This window comes from Marmota monax, unplaced genomic scaffold (genome assembly GCF_021218885.2).
Source record: "Marmota monax isolate L192 unplaced genomic scaffold, Marmota_monax_Labrador192_F-V1.1 WCK01_AAM20220418_F8-fsc00130, whole genome shotgun sequence".
NCBI lineage: Eukaryota > Metazoa > Chordata > Mammalia > Rodentia > Sciuridae > Marmota > Marmota monax.
Window position 1 is genome coordinate 3,076,040 of NW_026693244.1, and position 24,066 is coordinate 3,100,105.

Genomic DNA, 24,066 nt, shown 5'->3' on the forward strand with positions numbered 1-24,066 from the left:
GATTAGGAATGAGGTCCTCTCCGTAGATTTGGAAAAATGAAGGGCATGTTTCTTCCTCTCCAGGGAGCACATATAGCTGTGTATTATGTTATTTTGACAGTGGTCAATTCTGTCTGTATACTTCCATAATGGCATGGAGCATATGCTTGCATTCCAACTCTTTCCCTTCTGGGATACTCCTTAACAGCACTAAAACCTGTCTCCTTTAACTCTAACCCCATTTCTTACCTAGATGGGCAGGTTCCCTAAAAATTTCTCCTTTTCAGAGGACCTTTTAATTCCCAAATTGTACTGTTCATTTGCCAGGCTCAGTGGAAAGTGTCCTCAGTATCTAGTTGAAGCCACTCATCCTTGCCCTCTGTCAGACTTACATCAGCCCTTGGATTTTCTGTCTGGGCCAGCCCTAGCTTCTTTCCTGCACACCTGTTGACTTGTCTGATGTATCATTCATTTTGATGTTTTAGCCCAGCTATGTGTTCGGGTTCACATTGTAATCTAGAGAATCTCATCTTAACCTATTCTTTAATATCAGCTTCTTTTTTTTTTTTTTTTGCAAGGATAAAATACAGCTATGAGCCTGTCAATGAGCATCTTAGAGCTCATAGGGATAGGTTTGTGCCACTTAAATAAAAGGTAGATTGAATGGTTTCAGAATCCTACCTTAAACCTGAGTTATGGTTCCAGTTGTTGTCATGCAAGTTTTTGTTTTGCTGCATCATGTTTACCTTCCAGGTCCAGCACAACACTGGCTTGTTGGTTTGGTTTGTCCTCTCACAGGAACACTTTAAAGGTTCCTCTTCCAATTCAGAGCCCTGCCTGGCCTGTAACTCCCAGAGTTCTTAGGGAAAGGACCCTATAGACTTACTATCAGGGCAAGATCTTGAGGATTGCGGAATACTGAGAAATGCTTCCTCAACCTTCATTCTTTTTTGTTTTTGCCATAGCAGACATTGGGCTGTCCAGATGCACGTGGACTTATGTCTGCTGCTTTGCTGTAAATCTGGGATATTCCACTGGAAATGGTTTCTTTCTGTGACTGCCTTTGCCCTTCTCTCCCCTTCCCTAGTTTAATCAAGGCCATTTCAAAACAGCCATTCACCTGTTACTTTGAGGATACACTTTCACCCTTTTTTCTTTTTTTTTTAAGACGGAAGTAAAATTCACATCTTTAAAAATTTTAAACTTTGTAGATCTGTGGATACTGTGCCCCCCTTCACAGCAATGGGAGTTAATTGGTCTGAGTCCCCATTACTGTCTTTGCTTATAACATCTTTTGACATTTGATTAGGAATGAGGGGATGAGATCAAGCTTGTGTTTCAGTTATATTTCCTTTGGATCCTAGTACAGGCTAACATGGATTTCTTAATGTTGCTACTAAGTTTCAAGATGAGACTTTCATTTTGTTGAAGTACTGTCTTGAGAACCTAGAAGGTGCTTAATTTTTACTCTTAATGTTCAGAAATCTGTCATGTTTTCATTTGGTCAAAATGGTGACCTACAAACTTGGATGACACCTCTATCAGTAAAACCCTTATCCATGCCAATGAGCAGTTTGTGACATAGTTGGTCAGGCTGAACAAATTTTTGAATGCATTTTCATAAGAACTCAAATTCTGAGAACCAAGGGACAAAAGAATGTTTTTTGTTTTGTTTTGTTTTGCTGAATTTGCATTACTCAGCAGTTGCTATGAACAGCAGGTACATTTAGGGATCTTAAACTAACTGATCTAGTTGTCAGAATGTACTGAATTTTTATGCACAATTTATCTTGCCTTCGTCTGTAGTGTTTGGTGAGTTTTTCTCTTTGTTTTGCTCATGAATTTATGAGAAGGATAGAGAATAGACTTCTTTCCTTCTTTGGCACTCTGGATGTTGGTGAATTTATAGTCACCCTTTGTACCCAAGCCCAGTCAAATTCACAATAATTAAGCACCTTTATGTACCTGGGCACTGTGACCCAAAACTGAATTGCAAACCATGGTAATGGCAAGTATTTACAAGGTACATATAAGCCCTAGGAGTGGCTTGTGCTGAAGCCACTCAGGGAGCCAAAAAAGGCATCACATAGAAAAAGCAATACTTCAGGAAGTTTTGAAGGATAGATTAGGTATTCATCTGACTAGACAGGACCTTCCCAAGGGGCAGAAGAAATAGTGGTTTGGTGGCCTTAGCAACACAGAGTGCAAGGAACTATACATAGCTGGATATTGCTAGAGCAGAAGAACATAACTCAGTATTGGTGGAGCAGGAAGCATGAAGAGGTAGTCCAGCATCATGGCTAGCAGGGTAGATCGAAGCCAGTTCGCCTGCTTTCAAATTTTGACTCTAGTTAGGTTCTTTGGACTTCAGGTGCTCATCTGTGAAATCGGGATAAGTTAATTACTTAGGATTATTGTAAAGATTAAAATGCATTCATATGTATAAATTGCTTAATGTGCTGACTGGCACATAAAAACTCTGAATAAGACTTAGCTGTTACCATTATCACTATTATTACAATATGGTGATGAGACTGGGGAGGAGAACTGAGGAAGCTTGTTCTTCTTCCTGTGTGGGATGGAGAAGACTGGTGGTACTGGGGAGTTCAGCCTAGGAGTGAGGATGAGACCTAGACACCAATCAGTAAGTCATTAGAGTTTCCTAGCTGAAAGATTTTGCAGGTCTGAATAAAGAATATAGTGTCTTTGAGAGAGATTAAAGAGGTCAAAATTGATAGAATTCAATGAGCTATTGGCACTGAGGGACAATGAAAAATTCCTTGATAGTCCTGGGGTTTTTGACTTGGGGAACCAGGGAAATGGAGGAACCACCTGTTCATATAAGAGTTGGGGAGAAGACATAAGGACCTGTACTTGCGAACACCCCTTTTATCTCCCTAAATACAGTTATATCCACACTTGTTGAGTGTCATCTGTTGTGTGCTGGATGCCATAGGGCATTCATGCTTTCATCCAACCCATGCTGGTCAAGTGGAGCAGTGGTGGACAGGACAGAGTGCTTGCACCTCACCAATAAACAAGTATCTAAGCTGAGAAGAGAGAGTAACTGGGCATGGGGTGAGGGATGCTTTAGATAATGTGGTCAGGGAATGTGTTTCCAAAGGCTAATATTTAAGAGGAGACCTAAAAGATGAGAAAGAGTGGTCTATGGGAAGAATCTGAAAGGAGCTATCTGGGATTATCAAAGGCTCCAGGGTAGGAAAGAAAGAAAACCCCTCTACGTGTTTGGTTAAATATATAGGGACTGGGCACTTAGGCAGGCCTGACCAGAAAGGACAGGCATGGGAGTCATCATTCAAATTATCAGATAAACGAATTAGCTTTATCTGGGAGAGGTTTAAGGTTTTAAGGGATTGGCAGAGATGCAACCAGGTATAGGATAAGAGATATGGTGAGAGGGGGAGAATCTCCTAAGAAACAAGGGTGCCAAAAGAGTGTTTTAGCAAGGATCAAGGAAGAGAATGGTCCAATGGTTCATAGTTAAAGTAAACGTGTATGTTGTCTCTGGCTCTTGGGAGGTCATTGATGACTTTGGCAGGAATAGTTGTCCTAAAATGTTGCGCTGGGGTGGGTGTGTCACAAGCCAGGAAACAGGTGTGAAATGGGGGACTGGAGACTGGAGGGTAGTGCCCACTCTCTGTGGGTAGCTAAATCCACTAGCCACACATCATGATGTCCTACCCTCTGCTCATTCATGGCTGGCCCTACAGCCCTCATCCCTGAATCATATCCCCTTACTCACAGTTGCTCACTTGATTGTCTGCTTCATTGCCCAAATTGGCAATGACAGTTTCCTTTTCACCTCCTCTCTGGCAGCTCCAGTTCTTTCCACAGCCTATGAGTCTCCTCTTTCTACAGGTTTTCACTTGGAGTTTCTCAGGTTTTAAAGCCCTAACTTGGAGCCTCCCCAGCTCCCAGTCACCACTCCCGGGTCTCCTTTTGATCCTGGGGACTCAGCTTTTCCCCTGCAGCCTTTTCTCCAGGTGGCTGAGACCTGGTCCCACTTGTTGCTCCTTCTCTTCCTGCCTGACCTGAGGGCTTAGCCGCTCCCTGAATCTCTGAGCCCATTTCCTCCCACTCCGTGCTTTGCCCAGGCCTGTTTTGTAACTGCTTCTTTTCATCCTTTCTTTGCACCCTGGACTGTATTCTGCATATCCCTGCAGGGCTCGCCCTCCCATACTGCTCTCATCTCTGGTTAGCTCCAACAGGGCAAATGTCACAGATATTCCCAGGGAGGAGGTGAAAGCTGAAACCTCTAGGACCCAAGCAGCCACTTCCTCACTGAGTGATTTCTGCTGAGAGACTGGCCATTCCACCTTGTGACAGGGAGTTTTCTAACAGCCTCCATGTTCCTTATTAAAGCTCACCAGGAACAAAGGACACAGTAGGAATGTGCACATTTCCAAAATGTTGCTTTGGGCCTCTAATTTGAAGTTCACAATAGGAGCTTGCAGTTAGTTTGTTTTACCCCTGGAATATGCAGATCTTTTGTGAGGGAATAGAAAAGGGACACATAGAGGAAGGGAGGAAAGAAAGGAGAAAAGTGGAATAAGGTGGACACAGAGGTGTATGGAAATGCAAAAAGTGGATTTCAAACAAAGTTCACCAAAAATAAATCATTAGCCAGGCAGGGTGGCATGGTAATCCCAGTGACTAGGGACACTGAGCAGGAGGATTGAAAGAGGAAGGCCAACCTGGGCAACTTTTCTTAAATTTTTTAATTTAAATTATTTTAAATTTTTCAAAATTAAAAAGGGGGGGGCGCTGGGTGCTATGGATGTTGCTCAGTGATAAGGTAACTCTGAGTTCAATCCCTAGTCCCAAAATTAAAAATTAAAAAAAAAAAAAGAAGGGAAAGGGGAAAGAAATCAGCCATCTCATGCATGCAGAGATGTAGGCTGTTCCTTGCTGGAATTGAACAGCACTCTGAACAGTGTATGCATGTGTTTGCCTTAACTTTGGAGGCAGGGTAGTGTACTGATGAGTCCATAGTGAGGGGTAGGACCTTTTATTCTTTTACGACTTTGCTTTCTTTTCTTTACAAATATATTCTATTACCAGAAGCCTAAATAACTTCTTCAAAAGAGGCAATCATAAGCTTCAAGATAGAAACCATTAGCTTTCTAGACTAAGAGCTGACAGATATTAGGGTCAAGAAGTTATTTAAAGCCGTATGTGGAGATGGCCCACAGAGGAAAAATCCTGGGATAGGATAATTCTGAATAATTCTGGAGCTTTCTCCCTGAAATGGAATGAGCTGGGTTCTTGGGGGAGGTTAAGATTAGAGGCCCTCAGCCCCACCCGTCTCTATACACACCCATTTCTAGTGTGAGTGAACATGCACAAAGCTATTTTAATCTGAACTGCCTTCACTGAGTAACCTAGTCATTTGAGAATGACATCATAGTAACTGAGTAATCCCTTTGAAAGTTAAAAGTAGAGCCAAGATATTAAAATGGTCCTGGGGCTACCTGGATGAAAGTAGACTCAGGATGTGCATATCACCATCCATTAAAAGCAGTCACTCTCTATCTGTAGAAGTCTTGGCTATTTAGTGGCAGATTTAGTTTTTGTAATACATAGCACGTTTGTAATTAAATGTCTAAATAAATGTTCACACGATTGTTAATACTTGTAGTTCTGCTACTTACATTTTCTTTCCCTCTATCTGCCTGGAAATGAGGAAAATTCCATTCATGAACTTGGTTGTCAATTCTGATAATGTTGACCTAACCTTGTTAATATAATCAGAGGGCGTGTGGGACTTTAAGCCACACGAATGGCTACTGTACATGCTTATTAGAGAAGGTGATTATACTGATATCAAACTGAACCATCACATTATTTAGTCTTAAAAAGACACTAGTATAGACTTTAGGCGTTGAACAGGACTTGACAGTGAAATAGTTGGTAACAAGAATAGGCAGTCATTATTGTTTAGCTCTTATTTTCTTAAGCATTGCTTGCTTTATTATAGAACCCTGGGAATTTCTACATTCTACTGACTTTGTGGTCTTCCATTTATCAGTGATTCTGATTCTGTTAGAGTTTAGGGTCTCTTAGCAACTGCAGTTGCAGGCAAAACTACAGGCAAAGTGCAGATCTTGACGTAGTAGGCCAACTGCCATTTATATTCTGAAGTTATTGTATAAGGTTTTAACTCTTCAAAGGTAAGAACCAGTATCCCATGTCCCTGGAAACTTTCTAACCTGATGTGGAAGTTCAAATTGCAAGTATCTTTGGGAAGTAATATATTAAGCTGGAGTGAATCAGCTGGGTGGAAGGAATGGGAATTTAACAGATCACATTGTGAAATTTACTAAGTTTTCCGAAGGTCTTGGTCCCATAGAGGGAAGAAAGCAATAGCTTCACCACACTCTCTTTACCATAGGAGTATTGGTATAAAATGTATTTGCTGTGCTTTTTATTGTTACTAATTTTAAATATTTTAGTGTATGTTTATGTCTCAGACTTGACTATTAGAATACTACCTAGAGTATTAGAATACTACCTAACCACTGTTGAATTTTTTTGCTATTAAATCTGAAGGAAATCACTGAGCCTGTAGCTTACCTGAAAACCACTTAAGCCTCCTTCTCATTCATGTCTTTTAAAATGCAATGTGAGAGATCTTTAAATTATAAATTATAATTATTAAATATTTTACTTTACAGATGTGTGGAGGGGTGAAGGGGGAAAAGTACTTTTGTTGTGGGAAAAACTGGAGCTGAATAAAGCTCTCTAGGAAATACGGTAAATGAATCCTTTGTTACTATAAAACAATAGCCAATAAGTGGCTATTATGTAATGTTATTTCTTAAGTCTGAGTTAGATGGCTTGTTGATCTTGGAACTTGAGATAAAATTCCTGTTAAACTATGACTTTCACTTGGCTAATCTCAACATTTTTTTGATAGAAAGATCAAAGAATTGTCCAAATAGATTTTGAATCTATGTTGCACAAATTTTATTTTTCCATGTGAGGATTAATGGAATTCTTTGTCTCAGTGTGCATCCAGATGAACACATATAATATACTAACTCCAAAACAGGCTCATTGTAAAATCACCCTATGCTCCACAGTGCAGACAGGTGGCAGAAGAACTGGCAGGCACATCACCCGCCTTGGCAAATTGAATGAGTGATTGTGGATTGACATTTTCTACACCTGGTAGATCCCTAGGTAGATGGATTTCTCCTCTTTGATCTCAACTGGCCATAGTGGGCAGTGGTGGGATGGCTTGAATGTAGGTAGTTCAGGGGGCTTTGGGTAATAGTTGTTGTTATGGATTCTGTGCAATAAGTGTCTGTGCTTACAGTCATTATTTCCTGCATGTATGTCTTAGATATTTGGACCATGAAGTTCAGAAAGAATAAAAGTGTTGTTTTTTTTAAAACTGTGTAACTGTAAAATTTGCATGTAGCATTCTTTCTCATAGATGTCTTCTTTCCTGTCAAGTTCTGGTAAGTTAGCTTTAGAAATCAAGGATTTTTAAATTGAGATATTCTTAACATTGGACTTCATGCTCAAGATTAGAGACCTGTTCTCTTCAGCTCATTTCTTAGATATTGGTGATTTTGATGCCATTTTACCAGCATAGCTGTTGCCAAGATGTCCTCCTGGCAGGTAGCCTTCATGTTACTTTGATATTGTGATAGTCACTGGTCATTTGATGACTTCTTATAGGAAGCCCTTTAAACAAGAACAAATCTTACCTTTTGAGATTTAACCTTAAAATTAGTAGATCTTCTCACGTCAGACTTAAGGGATTTGGACGTTAAGAGGCACCGATATTGAACTGATTACATATTACTAGGATACAACTTTCTGGTGCCATTCCAAGGCCATGCAAATATTCCATGGAATGGGTCCCGGAGTGAAAATCCATGAGGGAAAAGGGCTTTGACTCTTGGCACACAGTTACATATTCAGAAGCATTGTATTCAAGCCAGAGTAAATATATATGCCCTTTACACTTTCTTTCAGTTAGCAGAAATCACCTCTAAACACTTACTTTGGCATTAAGGAAGCTCGTCATGACCTATTGTTCCAGAAAGATTATAGTCCTGTTTTAAGCCAGTTCTTTAGTTCCCATGTAACTGACATGCCCAGCCGGGAGCTGGAGAAACAGCCTTCGCTTTTCAAACCTTCCATTCTAGTAGGTGTATCCAGCAGGCAGTGGCTTGTAGCTGTTCCTTCAGCCACTTAACAGGTTTGATTTCAAATCTATTTAATAGAGAAACTAACATGGTTGGAGGGTATTCATGGCCCAACATTTATGGATTTTGTTGGGAAGTCCCAGGTGTGTATATATCTTAAACTCTATATTAAGGTCTGTTAAGCTAAAGTGGTTTTGTTTTTGCTTTTGCTCTCCTTTGGTATGTTTTTGTCTTCTGGTCATAGACAGAGTTTCTTAAAATATCTTAGGGGGTAGACTGGAGAGTGTTGCACTTGTCCTGGGGGCTGCACAGCTCTCTTTCCATTCTTTTCCTTTGGCTGCCTTCAAAGCACTAAAGAGAAGTCGAGTGATTATAAAACGGGGCCGAAAGACAGGGAAACTAAGAGCTGGAGGAGTAAGCTCTGAAACATGGGAAGTTAATTACAGTTAAAAATACTTAGAGGGGCTGATTTATGAGTCACACATCTCTTTGTGACCCTTTTACTGCCTTGAGAGCTTGCAGCAGATGCGCCTGAATCACCCTCTGAAACCTGATAACCTAATAACCTAGTTTCACCAAGTTTGACTTGGGTGGACGGGGTATGGGGATTTGTCACATTGCCTCATTTTTTTTTCTCTGTGTCCTAGCTATGGATTGATGTGCCTTTTACATGACCAGGGTTAGGATTACCATCAAGGAGACAAAAACAGTATACAGGATGATGGTTTCCTTTGAGTAGCTCGACCTAGTGGGATTAGAAAGCAATGTAGACACATAATTATAGTACAATGATAATCAGTGGAAGATCCACCAACATCAGCCAATGAGTAGTGACAGGGAGAATATCTAGTGGAAATTTTTTATATATTGTCTCACTGAATCCACAGGATGACTTTGTGAAGGTTATATTATTATTATGTTTATTATACAAATAAAAAAAATTGAGATGCAGAATAATTATTTAACTATCCCCAAATCTAACCAGTAGAAACTGGCAAATTCGAATACAGCATTACTATTGTGTTCCCAATGGAATCAGAGATTCAATAATATTCTAATTATCAAAAATAGTATTCATAAAGTATGATGATTGTCATATCTTCATTTTATAGAACATATGCCTCTTAGCAATAAGATACTAGCAGAATATAAGCCTGATAATTTTTATCTTTTCCATAGAAATTCCACTTTGCCTTCTGAGGGAAGAGTGAAAAATAGAAGTAGATTTTATTTCGTTTTAAAACTGCCACCTGCTGCTTCTCTTTCTCATTAATGGAAATTGTGGATGTAATCTCCTGTAATTTCCTCATCTTAAAGCATCACAGTTTATGATGGTGTTTGAGTGGGCTTGAACTTTTAAATTGAAGCTTTACTTAGGGTGTAACTCTGAGCAGCTGCTATTTTACAGACATTTTGAATGAGTAATACCCCCTGCACCAAGACTTATTTTTCTGAGATTTTCCTCTATGTATTATAAAATCCTGTGTATTCACAAAATGTATGTTATGCACATGTCTCAGAACCTCTATTGATCTTGTGGTAGTGCTTTTAGTTTGTTTCATAGAAAGGACAAAATCCCTATTACCTGTTAGCGCAGTGAAATACTAGAAAAGGTCTTTTGGGAGATTTTAGTGATGAATTACTTCTAGGCTTCTTTTCTTTTGAAAATATAATACTTCCTCTTGAATATGGTAAGTTAACTATTCTTATGAAGGATGGCTTGGTGATACTTAAATATATCTTTCCTTTGGGGAAATCATTGTATTTAGAGAACAAAGAAGCAACTGCTTTGTAACGCATAAACAATTGTATGAGAGTAAACTCTTATAAATATTGTGTCCAGAATTCTCTGAACAACAGGAGGGGAAAACATACCCTTCACTGGCTATCTCTTTGCTTCCAGTGGTACAACATATGAACTCTGTGAGCTGTTTTTCAGGAATAGTTGATCCCTTCTAAGTACTGATTGAAAGAAGTCTTCTTTTCAGTGACTTTTTTAAAAGTTAGAGGAGGTATTTTTCAGACTTTAGATTATTACTGGCATGGGATTGACCACTTGTATTTTTGTAATGTAGAAAAAGAAAGGCCAGGTGACTAAGTGTGTTTGTTTTGTTTTTAAGTTGGGTTTATTGAGGTACAGTTTACATACCAAAAAAAAAAAACCCTTATTAAATGCATATTTCACTGAGTTTTAACAAATACATGTAGCTAATATAACAAGGAAAGTATAAGATATTTCTATTGCCTTAAAAGTTTTACATATTTTAATAGTTTTAAAATGCTAACATGAGATTAAAATGTTTTGTTTTGCCTCCACAATTTGTCACTTAAATTCTTTTACTAAAATTTCAGTTTTTTTTCCCTAGTATCTTTTTTTCTATTCCAGGATTCCATTCTGGGTGTCGTAGTTCATTATGTCAACTTCTTTAAACATCATTTTTCTAAAGGAATAATTAGCACATAGTTTGATTACATGGTTCGGAATGTCAAGTGAAATTCCAAGAAAATACATCAGAAAAAGATATTTGAAAGAAAAGCATAAACTATATTGTATGCTTCATTATTAGTACATAATAGCCCCTTTGATGCTACATGAATGAAGAAGTTGTTAGAAACTAGATAAACAAATTTGACTAAAAGGAAATGGTTAAAAATAATTTGGGGTTGTTAATTGGGGAAGGAAGCAGAGCCATGAGGTAGAAATATTTACCTATGATATGTGTGTGTGTGTGTGTGTGTAAGATGTGTGTGTGTGTGTAAGACGTGTGTGTGTGTGTAAGACATATTTTTTAAGATATGGCTTATTATTATTGGAAAGTATGTAGGGAGATCCAAAAGGACTCTTGGAATTTATGTAAGTGAAGACTGAGAAAGATATTCATTTTACAAAAGCTTCCTTATTTAATTGTAAAATAATTAAGTTTTCCCACTATTTTATCATATTTTCATTCCAGTGAAACTTACATAACCTTAAAGATAAATTTTAAACCAGCACATGTTCAAAATAAAAATTTCTGAAAATAAAATCATAAAGAAAAATTATCCTAAAATCAGCTATTGCTCATATATATATATATATATATATATATATATATATATATATATATATTTGTGTGTGTGTGTGTGTGTGAATGTTTGCATATATGTATACACACTCCATAAAACTCCTGGTTTTTTCTACCTTGGGCTTTATGCTCTGTCCCCTACCCCCATGAGATTCTTTTAAAAAGTCTTAACTATACATATTAGAACTAGAAATTTTGAAAAACCTCTATAATGTAGGAGAAAGAATAGACAGGACGATGGCAAAGTCATGGGGACATACTTGGGATTTGCTTAGAAGGCACCCTGCTCAGGCTCTGTCCTACCTGTTGTGGGAGTGTCCAAGGCCACCTGCCCTGATGTGCTGCCAGGGTAGTGGGCTGGGGGTGGGCATGAATACTAGTGATGTCACTGGAAGGTCTCACATTTTAGGTACTGTTTTTTTCCCTGTATTTAGATCTCTCTTGAAATGCTCCCTTAAAAAAATACTAATGCTAACTTAGATTCCAATTACCATCTCCCCACAGGCTTAAATGTTAAACCTCAAGATCTAAACTTTATCCCTTATGTATGTGAGCAATCTTGCCAGATGGCAGGCCAATTAATATATTTTTGCAAGGTGCAGACATTTTTTTCTCCATAGGGGAACAATGAATCCATCTGTTCCACATCTTCCTTTCCCCTTTGTCCTTTGGGAAAAATCATTGTTTAATTTTCAGAAATAAATTGTACAACTCTGTGATACTTTCTGCTTTTTTTTTCTTTTAATCATGGAAACTTTTTTATACACTAACCCTATATCGTGGATTAAAATATAAGGACATATAAGATCACCCAAGGTTTATTAGTCAGTTTTTCATTGTTGTAATCAAAATGCCTGACAAGAACAACTTAAAGAAGGAATAGTTTGATTTTGGGCTCATGGTTTCAGAGGTTCACTTCACAGTCAGCCAACTCCATTGCTCTGGACCCAAGATGAGATGGTGTATTATGGCCAGAGGAAAGGCACTAGGAAGCAGAGAATAGGGTGGGAGGAGGGGAGGGAGGGAAGGAAGGAGGAGCTAGGGATATAAGATATAATCCTCCAGGGCACACCTCCAGAGACCTACTTCTTCCAACCATACCCAACTCATCTACAGTTACCAGTTACTACATTTGAATTATTAATCAATTAAGTGGATTAATCTATTGATTAGGTTATAGCTCTTATAATCTAATAATTTCACCTCCTGCATTAACACAGAAGCTTTTAGAGGATACCTCATATCCAAACCATAACACAGGGTAGTACTTTTTTTGAATGTTGGATATGTTGAGTCATGTGTTAAAAAATGAGCTGGGCATGGTAGCACATGCCTGTAAATCCCAGCTGGCTCCTGAGGCTGAGGCAGGAGGATCATGAGTTAAGAGCCATCAGTTTAGCAAGGCCCCTCAGCAACTAAGTGAGATCCTGTTTCAAAATAAGAAATAAAAAGTTCTGGGGATGTGGCTCAGTGTTCAGTGCCTCTGTTTTCAATCTCCTTGGTACCCCCCCCTCCAAAAAAAGAGGACTATCAGCTTGGGCCTATATTCCAGCTACTCGAAAAGCTGAGGCAAGAGGATCCGAGTTCAAGGCCAGCCTAGGAAATATAGCAAGACCCTATCTCAAAATGAAAAATGAAAATGACTGGGGATGTAGGTTAGTGGTAAAGTAACCACTGGTTTCAATTGTTAGGACCACCAAAAATGAGTGTTTGGGGGGGGGGACTCTCAGAAACATCTAGTCAACCCCACAATGTAAGATAAGAAAATTAATGTTTAGGTACTGAAGTTTGAAGTTTCAACCTGGTAAGCAACAGAGGTGGACTTGAAGCTTTGTCTTCAGAATTCAAATTAGGATGACCATGGTGAAAATAGTATCTTTAGTGTTTCAAGGGGTAGAGTAGAAGGGCTGAGAACCTAGATTAAGGTTCTTCCAGCAGTATACTCAGGTCACTGCCTCTTCTCTCTTGCTGAACTGTGCATCTCTTCCTTGCTCTTTCCTTGCTCGAGTGGCAGTTGATTCAGAACAGTGGGTGATTATTTGCTTATAGTGCCCATGCCTTGCCTCACAGTTCTAAGCTCCTAAAGAAAAAGTGCCACATCCGTTTTTAACACACTTATGTAGCTCACCATCTGTGCATGCAACAAATGAATGATTGAGATGTGAATATCAGTGGGGTTACTTAATAAAATCCTCTTAGAGAGTGTTGAAATTCCAGGAATCCAATCGCATTTTAGCTTTGCCATAATCTGACATATTATGACACAGAATTTGGTTCCTCTCTCCTATGGATGAAAGAGTTTAGTATTCAGTATTCCAGAAGCTTCTCTTGGGAAGCCTATGTCACCTGTATCCCTGTTTACAAACATTTTTGATGCCCTCCCTGTTTTGTGATCAGTGGGCCTAGATGGATCAACATGGACTGCAAAGGATTTAGACTTGGCATCTTTTCTTTCACTCCTCTTCTTCATCTGTATTCAACCTAAGAGGTCCTTCTCCTGAATACAAAGAAAGACATCAGACTTTGGATTTGGACAGATCTTTGCTGGAGTACTGACTCTGCATCAGCCTAATCATGCACCCCTAGCTTGTCATGTCCCCTCGGGTACTTGGTTTCTTCAGTGTTAAGTGAGGAAAATGTCCAGAAAAACTTATTTTGTGCCTTAAGTAAAATGGGCTGTGGAGTACCTAGGGCAGCGGTGGGCACACTCCAGCCTCCAGGCGCAATCTGTTTTTGTATGTGAGCTTTATTAGAATGTAGTTCTAATAACGATGGGATCATCTGTGGCTGCTTGTGCTACAAAGGCAGAATCCAGGAGTTGCAGCAGAGACTCTGGCCTGTGAAGCCAAAAATATTTACAATCTTGTCCTTTAGTGAAAAAAAAATTGCCTACTTGTACTTAGGGCAATGCCTAGCAATACAGGCGATAAATGTAACTTTTACCTTTTTCCCATTGATTATCCCAGGTTCAGTCTTTCCCTGTAGGCACTGTTTCCAGAAAGAAGTCCCAGGTATGCCCTTCTCTAGTGGCCCTTGTAAAGCCCCGCCCCCACTTCTGGAGTATGGCCAAAGCCTTGTGCCTTGGTCCAGGACAGAACATGTTGAAAGAGGCACCTCCATAGCTCCCACACCCTGATATGTAGCATGTCCTGACTTGAACTAGATGTCATGCATGCTACAGGAATAGAATTTTCTCTAATCCACGTGTAAATACAAGCATGCTATGTAGATTGCAACATGCCCCTATTTAGTGGAGATTATTTCTCATGTATTACTAGTTGTGTCCAATTTATACTGTTTGAAAAGCTCCCAAATGCAACTCTTACAACTGGAATGTTCTCCTTTGTCAAAAAACTCAAGAATCATTATAAATTACAAATGCTGTGTTTAGCAAAGAACCTTCTGAAATTTTACAGCAGGAGTTCCTAAAGCAACTCTGGGCCATTTGAAAAGAAAAGTACTCCAAGGAGCAATAAGGTTTTTTTGTGTGACTATATTTTGTTTTGTTTTTTAAGCAAAGTGAACTCAGAGTTCCTTAGCAGCTTTGATTAGGGACACCCTGGTGTCTAGTAGAAAACTAAGTATGGGAATAGACTGGTAGAATGTGCTGGGTGAGGATTTGTGATTGATCAGTGCTCTCCCACACACAGGACAGAAGACGACAAGGGACTTCTGAGAGCTACTGAGGGCAATTATGCTTGCTGGGTATTTTTTATTATTATTATTTTAAAAAGTGTATTGAGGGATAAGTTTTCAAAAGGATCAAAAGATTTGCTCAGTATTTTAACATTAACTTGTGTCCTAAAATATGTTGTAGAGAAATGATAAGATCATTACCCCATGTTTTTCAAAGTTTTCCTGACCCTTCCTCTCTGCCCTTCTTTCCCAGCATGTTACAGCATTTCTCATACTTCTGTGCAGTCCTCTGTTAGCATTTATCCCAACATGCTATAATTCCACAGATGCTTATCTGAATTTCCAGCTGATCATGAGTGTCTTCAGGCACAGACTTCATGCCAAAATATGCCTGGCATATAATAGACACTTAATAAAGGTTTATTGACTGAAAGCACCCCACAGTGAGTACATTCATGCATATAGCATTTTCTGTCTTTTGGACTATTTCCTTAGGATAAATTCCCAGAATAGAGATTTCTAGGCCAAAGTGACGTGAACATGTTTATGAATCTTAATACATGGTGCCAAGTAGCTTTTATGTCTACTTGAGGTGCCGTCCAAGTTTGTGATTCTCATATTGCATGGTACATTATTGCTAGGTTGGCAGTCTGGTGTTCCATATTTTCTCTAGCAAAAAAGTGACAGTAGTGTACATCATCGCCAAATTCAAGTCTGGAATGAATATTACATACACTTTAGGATTAAATGCTTCTAAAAAAATTAAAATCCCTTATGTAGAACTTGGGAAGCAGGGATTTAGGCAGCACAGGGGAGGTATTAGATACAGATATTGTCTTAGGGACAGCTAGCTCCTGGAGTTTCATTACTGCTCTGAACTTTTACTGAACTGCCATCAATATTTCAAGAAAGCAATTGGATATTTTTTATTTGCTTTTCCCTCTCAACACGTTTAATGTTCAAATATGAAACATTACTAAATGCAAATTGCTGTTAATACACATTCCAAGGTCTGCTTTTATCAAGGTTTGAAACTGTTTGTCTAATGTATAATGCATTTCCATCTTCAATTGATCTGATTTGTGTGGGTGAAATAAGATTGAGCCTCCATGCTGTGACCTTGGGCAACAGTAGCTTTTTTTTCCAGTTTGATATTTTCCCCTCCCTCATCACTTAGTATTTGGCAGGCTTATAAATTATAATGATAAATAGCATATCTACCTTTTGGTACAAGGGTATCATTGGGAAATACATATGGCCACCCAAATGACACCTTTAAGATGACATGTAAAGTTTATAGGCTCTAAGATGAATAGAGCAAGAGCAGTGTTCAAAATATTTTGTGGAGATTTAGGATTGCAGTAACTATATGGTTTAGAATATTCTAAAGAATTATTATCTATGACTTCTAAATTTTATGTTCTAGCATATACAATTTAGTTTCAATTCAGACCCAAAGCCATGACTTCAGACTCTGGAGAGAGAGCCTCGTGTAAGAAAAACTATGCTTGCTCTGGCTTTCAAATAATATCCTTCCTGTTTCTTAGCAAACCAGAATCTGTAGGCTTTAACCTAATCAACAATTACATGGTAGCACATGACCACACTTTGGTCCTTCCAAGCCATCAGCTGAAAAGAACTCTAAAAGCCATAAAGCCAATGTTCCCATTCCTTCATAACCTTACAAATTTCAAGGCTTTTGGAGAATCAAAGTGAGGAAACCTCTCTATGAATCCTGGGTCCAGTTAAGCAGACAACGCCAAATGCATCTCCTTCATTGAGAAAAGATGCAGGAGAATTAGGAACAGACCTTCTGACTCAAATAACTTTATTTGAACACATTTGAGATATTCTGAGTAATTCACAAGCTTGTGAGGTAAGACAGGATGGTCGGGTAATTATGACTTGTTATATTTCTGATATTTGAAAGACTAGAAAAAAGAAGATGAATATGCCTCCTTAATTTGTTCATGTTCTGCACTCTTTTTTTTTTTTAAATTTTTGCTTGATCACTAGTTCATCTCAATGTGAAGTACATGCACATTTTTGTGCATCCAATCTCCAGAACTTTCTGCGTCCTGCAAAACCAAAACTATACTTATTATATATCACCTGCCTATTCCCTTCTGCTAGCTCCTGGCAGCCACTGTTCAGCTTTCTGTGTCTACAAATTTGACTACGTTGGTCATCTCATATAAGTGGAATCATAGAGCATTTTTTTGTGGCTGGCTTTTTTCATTTAGTATGTTGATCTCAAGTTCCATCCATGTAATAGTATGTGTCAGAGTTTCCTTCTATTTTAAAGGCTGAGTCATATTACATTGTATTTATATACCATGTTTTCTCAGCCTGAGGGCAACTGGGTTTGTCCCATCTCTTGGCTCTTGTGAATCATGAAGCTGAGAATAGTACTGCTGTGAACACAGGTGTGCAAATAGCTCTTGAAGATTCTGCTTTCAGCCCTTTTGGGTAAAGACTTTGAAGAAGAAATACAGGGTCATGTAGTGGTTCTATTTATACATTTTGAGGAACTGCTATACTGTTTTCTACAGCAGCTGTACGTTACCACCAATAGTGTACAAGGACTCCTGTTTGTCCACATGCTCTCCAGCACATATTGTTTCCTTTCTTCCTTCATATCTTCCATCCTCCCTCCCTCCCTTCCTTCCTTAGCCATTCTAATGTATATAAATTAATTCAAGTCTTTTATTTTCATGCATACATTCTGTCTTTCACACTTCTTTTAGGCCAGTGGAAAAGAATTTTGAATGTGTTTTCTAGAAAGGACTGTGGAATCTTCATCCTAAATAATATTTATTGTTATGGATGGTTGAGGATAACTCTCTTGGATGGAAAATAGGTGAGCTGATTTTCTGTTTCTTCCATGTTTAAATTCTCTGACAGACTTACCATATCATTATGTAAACTTGCTGTGGATAAGGCAAGAGGATCCCTCTGGTTCTACATATTCTGATGATAATGAGCCCCAGTGTAAGAAAGGCTGAGACAATGGCTTTGAGACAGTGGTTTTAAGAACCCAGCACCTCACAGTGTACAGAACATGTTCTTTCTTTGGGGACCCTCTAACTTTTTAAAAAATACTAGAGTTAGCTGAAATGATACAGAATAATGAAAAGTACCTGAAGTGTGATGTGAAGCAAGGGGCCTTGTTTCTAGTCATGCTTCTGCCACGAACCAGTCATTTGACATTGTCAAAACGTTCTGGGCTCTTTTTAAAATTGCAGATTCCACTGGTAGTTTGGCAGAGACTATGGTTGTCTTTCCAGAATAATATTTTAAAATGCATAAAATAAAATCACAGTGAATTATATTGAAATAATCATGTGCATATTCACATATTTTGATCTATGAGGTTCTTTATTTGCACATCAATATTCAGATCTAGGGAAGAGGGTAGGACCTAATAATGATAATGAGTATAAATTATTTTTAAAATATACCAGCAACCAAGGTAGCATGATATGAAAATATATGTGATTTCTACTAGAGGCCAGATCATAGTTATTGCTGATACTATGAATGTACATATGAATGCAAGGTTACATTTCAGTTTATAGTTAGTGGAAATAAAGATATATATTTTTTAAACAATTCAAGTTCGCAGACCCAGTGGACTCTTCTCATTGACTCCTTCTAAGTCAATGGACTGTAGGTTAGAAATATAAATAGGTGGATTTGAAACTCTCTGGTTGCTTCAGCAGCTTAGATGCTGTGGTAGTGAGAGGAAGGCCCATGTAGATGGCCTCTGGGGTTTATCATGATGCTGACTCTGGAAGCTGGTATAATTCAGGAGATATTATGCCAGAAAAGTAATCTTTGATTCATAAGGCCTGGAAGCAATCAGTCAGAAATGTTCTGAGTTGTCATCTGTGACTTTCACCTAGCAGGCCTCTAGTAAAGCACTGGAGTGTATTAAAACAAACACAAAGGATCATTGACCTTTGGAACCCAAAGGCCAGGGCTTGTGGCAAGATGACCATTTCCTACCCTGTAGTAAATTGTGTCCTTTACTTACATTCAAGGAGACTGCATTTCTCAGCATGTCATCTTCCCTTTGTCACAAGCACTTGCTTTCCTCTAATTGAATGTGGCCATGAATTGATAAAGATTGTGTATTACACCTACTTGCTTAGCAGGCTTGAATTGCATTGCGCAGCTGCAAATCTTTGAAATAAGAAAAAGTTAAGTAATAATAATGCAAAGCACTTCTCAGCTACTGGTCTTAAAATACTTTTCCTTCCTGAACTTTGTGTTTTGATATCAAGGTCCAAGTATAATGTGAAGAAGAGGAGTGGTAAGCAAAATTCATTCTAACTTTTTCAGGACAGAGAAACCATGACTTCTCATTACCCATCTACCAGCTTCCAGCTTCAACTTTGTATTTTGGACAGAAAAAAAAAATTTTTTTTTTTTGAGATCTACACTTTCTTTTACATGCCATGTCACTTGCCTATTACAGTAGTATCTCACAATTATTTCTAATGGAGAGGAACTGCCTTTTGAGCTTTGCAGTAGCTGTATCAATGCCTCTGTGTTAATCTGGGTGCAAACTCTTAGCCTGATAGTACTGGGGATTGAAGTGCTCAGATTTGATTTGTCCTTCTGCTTTTGAAAGGTAATTTGTGTGCCATAAGAATGTTTTGTAAATATGGAATTATTTTCAGGCTAAAAGGTCCTTTACCAAATTAGATAGGAAGCTTAAAGCATAGACTGTAAGCAATTTTTCCTCCCTTAGTTGTGGCTGTGGATCAATGTCTTTTATTGACTCTTCTGGGGGTTGCATACAATTTTCTATCATGGTCGTTTATGCTAATCAGCATGATACAGAATAATTGTAAATCATAGCCCCTTAGGCACATTTTCCCCTCTTGTAATACTTGAGATCAGAGATTCCTGTTCAAAAGAGATGGGAAAAGCAATCCATCACTTTTTAGTGTTTTAAGGAGGCTGACAGAGATGTGGATGGAAGGGACTTCTTCTCTCATTATCTTTGGGATTCACCTTCTATTTTAATTCTGAATGCAAATAACACTGAAACTGTCTCCGAAAAGAAATCAGATTTAAATTATCTGATTACCTTTGTTTGTGAAAATCCAAATGTATCAAGTTAAATATAGAAAGTGGAATAACTATAATATATCCTATTTTAATGTTTTCACATAAGATTATTAAAAGTTATCTTCATCAGGAAGGCATGTTTATGTAATTTTAAATTATCAGTTGTTGTTAGAACATGTATAAGGATATTAATTACCTACATTTTTAATGAGGCAATTCAGCTAATTAGCATAGAAGGCAGTAGTTTTTTACTTTAATGCTGTAATAAGATAGATGGTTTGACCACTGTTTACATTTATTTGTAGTATGGAACTCAGTGAAATATACAGTTATTACAAAAAACGAAGTAAAGTATATCTGACTTCATCAGTAGCTCATACAGACTCTTTCTAATCATCAGGGGCCCAATGTGCTGTGGAAGCAAAGTCAGCTCTAGCTGTGTATATATTCCTGTATATATATTCAACACAGATGAATGCAGGGGTTAATGGTACCTCATGATACAACTGTAGAAATAGACACCATTTAGTGATGGGGTCTTGCTCGTGGTTTCTGTAATCATGGAAGTATGTCAAAGATGGAGGAGCTTCCTTCTAGTTTTCTTTCGATAATTCCAAATAAAAACTTTACCTGTCAGAAGGTAAAGTAGATCTACATTTGCTAAGACTGATAAGCCTTTTTGCTCTTAGGGTTTTCAGTCTAAACACGGGTTTGTTGATTGTCAGTGTACAGAGATGAATGCAGAGGGAGTTGTATGGCTTCTTGTCTGTTTGAAGAATTCCCATTGAAACATTCTGACTTCCTGGATGGATTGCTACGACCACCTCTAAGTGTGAGAAGGTATGCCTGCAGCGGGGAGATCTCACTGGTGAGATGTGGCTGGGCACGTGGCAGCATTCCAGTCTCCATCCTCTGCGTTTATCATTAATTCAATAATCTTAGTTGAGCACCTTCTGTGTGTTAAACCTTGTGCTGGGGAGACACTGTGAAGGAATATAGCAAAATTATAGTCAATATTATAGCAAAGAAGACAGATGGCCAGACAGAGACTTTGGGTTGAAAAGTTGAGAAATTCCATTAGAGTGACAAATGGGGGCCTCAAATTTACTCCAGGGTAGGAGGAACCACTGAAGGGTTTTATACCCGGCTGTAATAAGATCACATGGAAAGATTTCTGGCAATGAAGGATCCCAGTCAGGGCATGCACCACAACTTTCTCAGCAGAGATGGTGATGAGGCCACAAGTAAGTTGGTGGCCATGAGAATGAAGGGAGCAGCCCAGGGAGTGGAATCCATGAGATTGGATGACAAATTAGATGATTAATGTGGGGAGGAGAAGGAGTGGATGTTTATGCCCTTATTTCTGCTTTAGGCTGTTGTACAATAGTGCCAGAAACTGAATGGGGCCACAGGAAGCAGGACTGGTTGGGTGACAATGGTACCTTTAGTTTGGAACTCATTGGGTTGGAGCTTTGGCAAACACCTGAGTGGAGATGTTGGACACATGGTTTGGGTGGACCACAGGAAAGAGTTCCAGGTTGGGGATTGAGTCATCTCTGTAAAGATTAATGAAGAGTGCTAAAGGTAATTAGCGTTGAATGTTTCTTTTCCAGGATCCTCAAGTATTTAGGGCTTCTTAGACCCAGAACTGATTTTTAATCTTTCTGGTCCTCTGTGTTTTCAAGAGAAGAAGAGGCAGGTGGTGGGGAGATGATTTGCTCATTATTTAGGTACTGTTTTAGGAAGGACAAGCCAGAGAGCTCCATACTCAGCTTTTCCATGGCTTTAGTCTTGCGATTTTCTTTGGAGTAGTGTTTGAGATTTGAATAGCTTCGGTCATAAAAGGATTCCATAACTTCTAAAGTTTCATTGTACTGCTAGAATTTTCTTGTAGGTAAAAGTATATTGGAGAAAACTTACCATATTCAGTCTCTAAGCAAAAGGAGATAAGGATGGGGAAGGATAATAGGAACAGAGTAGGAAATTGGGGTTTCAGAATTCTGTGACAAGGTGATAGTATTTTTTGATTGCTGTGTTTTGTTTATTTAGTTTTTTTCACTCTTATTTCTTGATGAAAACAGAAACTTATTTTCTATTTGCCAAATCTCTGTTGGAAGCATAATTTCTGCATTCATGTTGGGGGAAAATGGGGTGGATAGGAGGGCAGGTTTGGCAGAAAGGCATGTTTCTTTATATGGGGAAAGTCTAGGAGGAAGAAAAATGTAAGCTCACTCCTGTTGAGTTTATAATTTGATATTAACCATGTCATTGAAATGGCTATTTATGGACTTAAAATTCGTGCTATATACAGGTCTATACAAAGCTGATCCTACTTAATATGAAAATAAGACTCATAGGTTATTTTTATACATTTTGAACTTCTCTAAATACTATAAACTTTAATTAAATATTTTCATTTTTATTAAAAACGTGGCCATGTTTAAAGCTGAGATTTACCAAGATTTAACATGATTCAGTATTAAATATTATGTGTATTTAGGAACATGTAGGAAATTATAAAACCTAAGTTCAAATAAAATGTGTATTTTACTTATCTAAATATTTTTTACACATGTGATTAATGTTATTCAGATCATTATGGGTCTTCATTGAACAATTAATTTCCCAGGGCAATACAAGGTTAGAACACTCTAGCTAATTTAGTAAGACCATGACATGATACCTCTATTCAATAGCCTTTCATGGTTAGGGTTGTTTTCCTTTTCAGTTTTGGCTTACATCAAGTTAGTCCTGGGCGAGAGTTCTGAGATGACCGTCTGGTGGTTACTGGATAGCTGTTGTAAAATGACATTGTCATCATTTTGGTTTTTGAAGAGGTAACCATAGCACCGGTGGTAAAAATAGATCATCTGGGTGACATTTTAACTCGGAAAATAAGTATCTTTTCATTTGTATTAAACATCAGTCTAGAGCAGTCCTGAGGCAAATCGGTTAAATGTTCCAGAAATGATGCTTTGAAGATCTGTTTTGTATTGTGATGAGATTATGACTGTAAGCTCCTATGTTCTGTTTTGTAGTTTAAACAGAGTGAAGTTAAAAACATTACCGCTCTGTGAGCCTTGTACATTTGAAGTACCTACTGTCTTCTAAATGTTCTGTACACTAGCACTTTCCTATCTTGGGTGTTTCAGTCACTCTCCTAACAATGTCTCATTTTATTAAGCCTTGGGTATCTCAAAAGCTATATTTTTATTTAGTATCTTAGTTCAATAGAGCATTGTGCTAAGGAGGCCAAGGCCATGGGTGTTGATCCCCATGCCAATCAGCTTTTACAGTGTAAAGGTTGTTTTTCCCCCCTGTAGCTTCAAACTTGTTTCAGAACTTGCTGATAATATGTGACTTCTTTTGTTCAAAGTATGAATGATGCTGCCTATCTCATTAGCTCTACTGGAAAACATAAAACTGATATCTATTAGGTGGAATCCTCCCAAGTAGGGATGATATTTTCTACTCTGTGAAGAAAAGCATTTGCTTTTATCTGTGAATGATCTTCCTCTAGAGTAAAATGTCTACATTTATTTAACAGATTTATTGCAATGTAAGTTCCCGATGGGTGGAGACTTTGAGTCTGCATACTACCACCCAACCCCAGGGTATTCTGCATAGACAAGACACATTCAGTGTCCTTATTGCTCCAGCAAAAGACAGTGGACATTTCCCAGAATTGATGGTAGAGGAGGGTCATCTCTTGTCATCTCTTTAGCCTGGTTTATTGCCCTTCAACTTTTTAATAAGGACATATTTTAGGTTTTGAGTGGGGACTGAGGGCTCCGATCATTCATGCATTCAACTTTGAATAAGTTGGAAAGATTGGCTGGGCCTTATTTTCATAATGGATAGTGACTATTTGACATTTACAGTGGTAATGCTCCATTTACACTAAAATAAATGAATTTGTATTTAGAAATAATTTGCCTGATCTTTTCCCTCTATCAAACTTAAAATACAGGTTATTTGCATTTAAAGTGAAATGCTGAAAAACTTCCTGCCCAGCTTTCTCAAATATATGATAATTGGTACAGCCCCATTCAACCTGATGTGATGGATGATCTCTGAGCTGGAGGGAGCAGGAATAGTCTTACTCCCATGTCCTGATAATCTAGGTG

General features: G+C 38.3%; 1 protein-coding gene across 17 annotated transcripts in view; it reads left to right on the top strand.

The window, feature by feature from the left end:
* The window catches only part of Mast4 (microtubule associated serine/threonine kinase family member 4), a 565,691-nt gene that overhangs the window by 406,953 nt on the left and 134,672 nt on the right, over window positions 1-24,066 (top strand). The window contains exon 1 of one of the 17 annotated variants that reach the window (XM_058583087.1): window positions 8,250-8,302. The exons of 15 other annotated variants lie outside the window; for them this stretch is intronic. In XM_058583087.1, coding sequence (XP_058439070.1) covers window positions 8,265-8,302 — 38 coding nt within the window. In that variant the 5' untranslated portion in view covers window positions 8,250-8,264. Of the gene's footprint in view, window positions 1-8,249; window positions 8,303-12,257; window positions 17,721-24,066 lie in introns of those variants that run through there. One more of the 17 variants, XM_046456196.2, reaches the window with a different exon arrangement.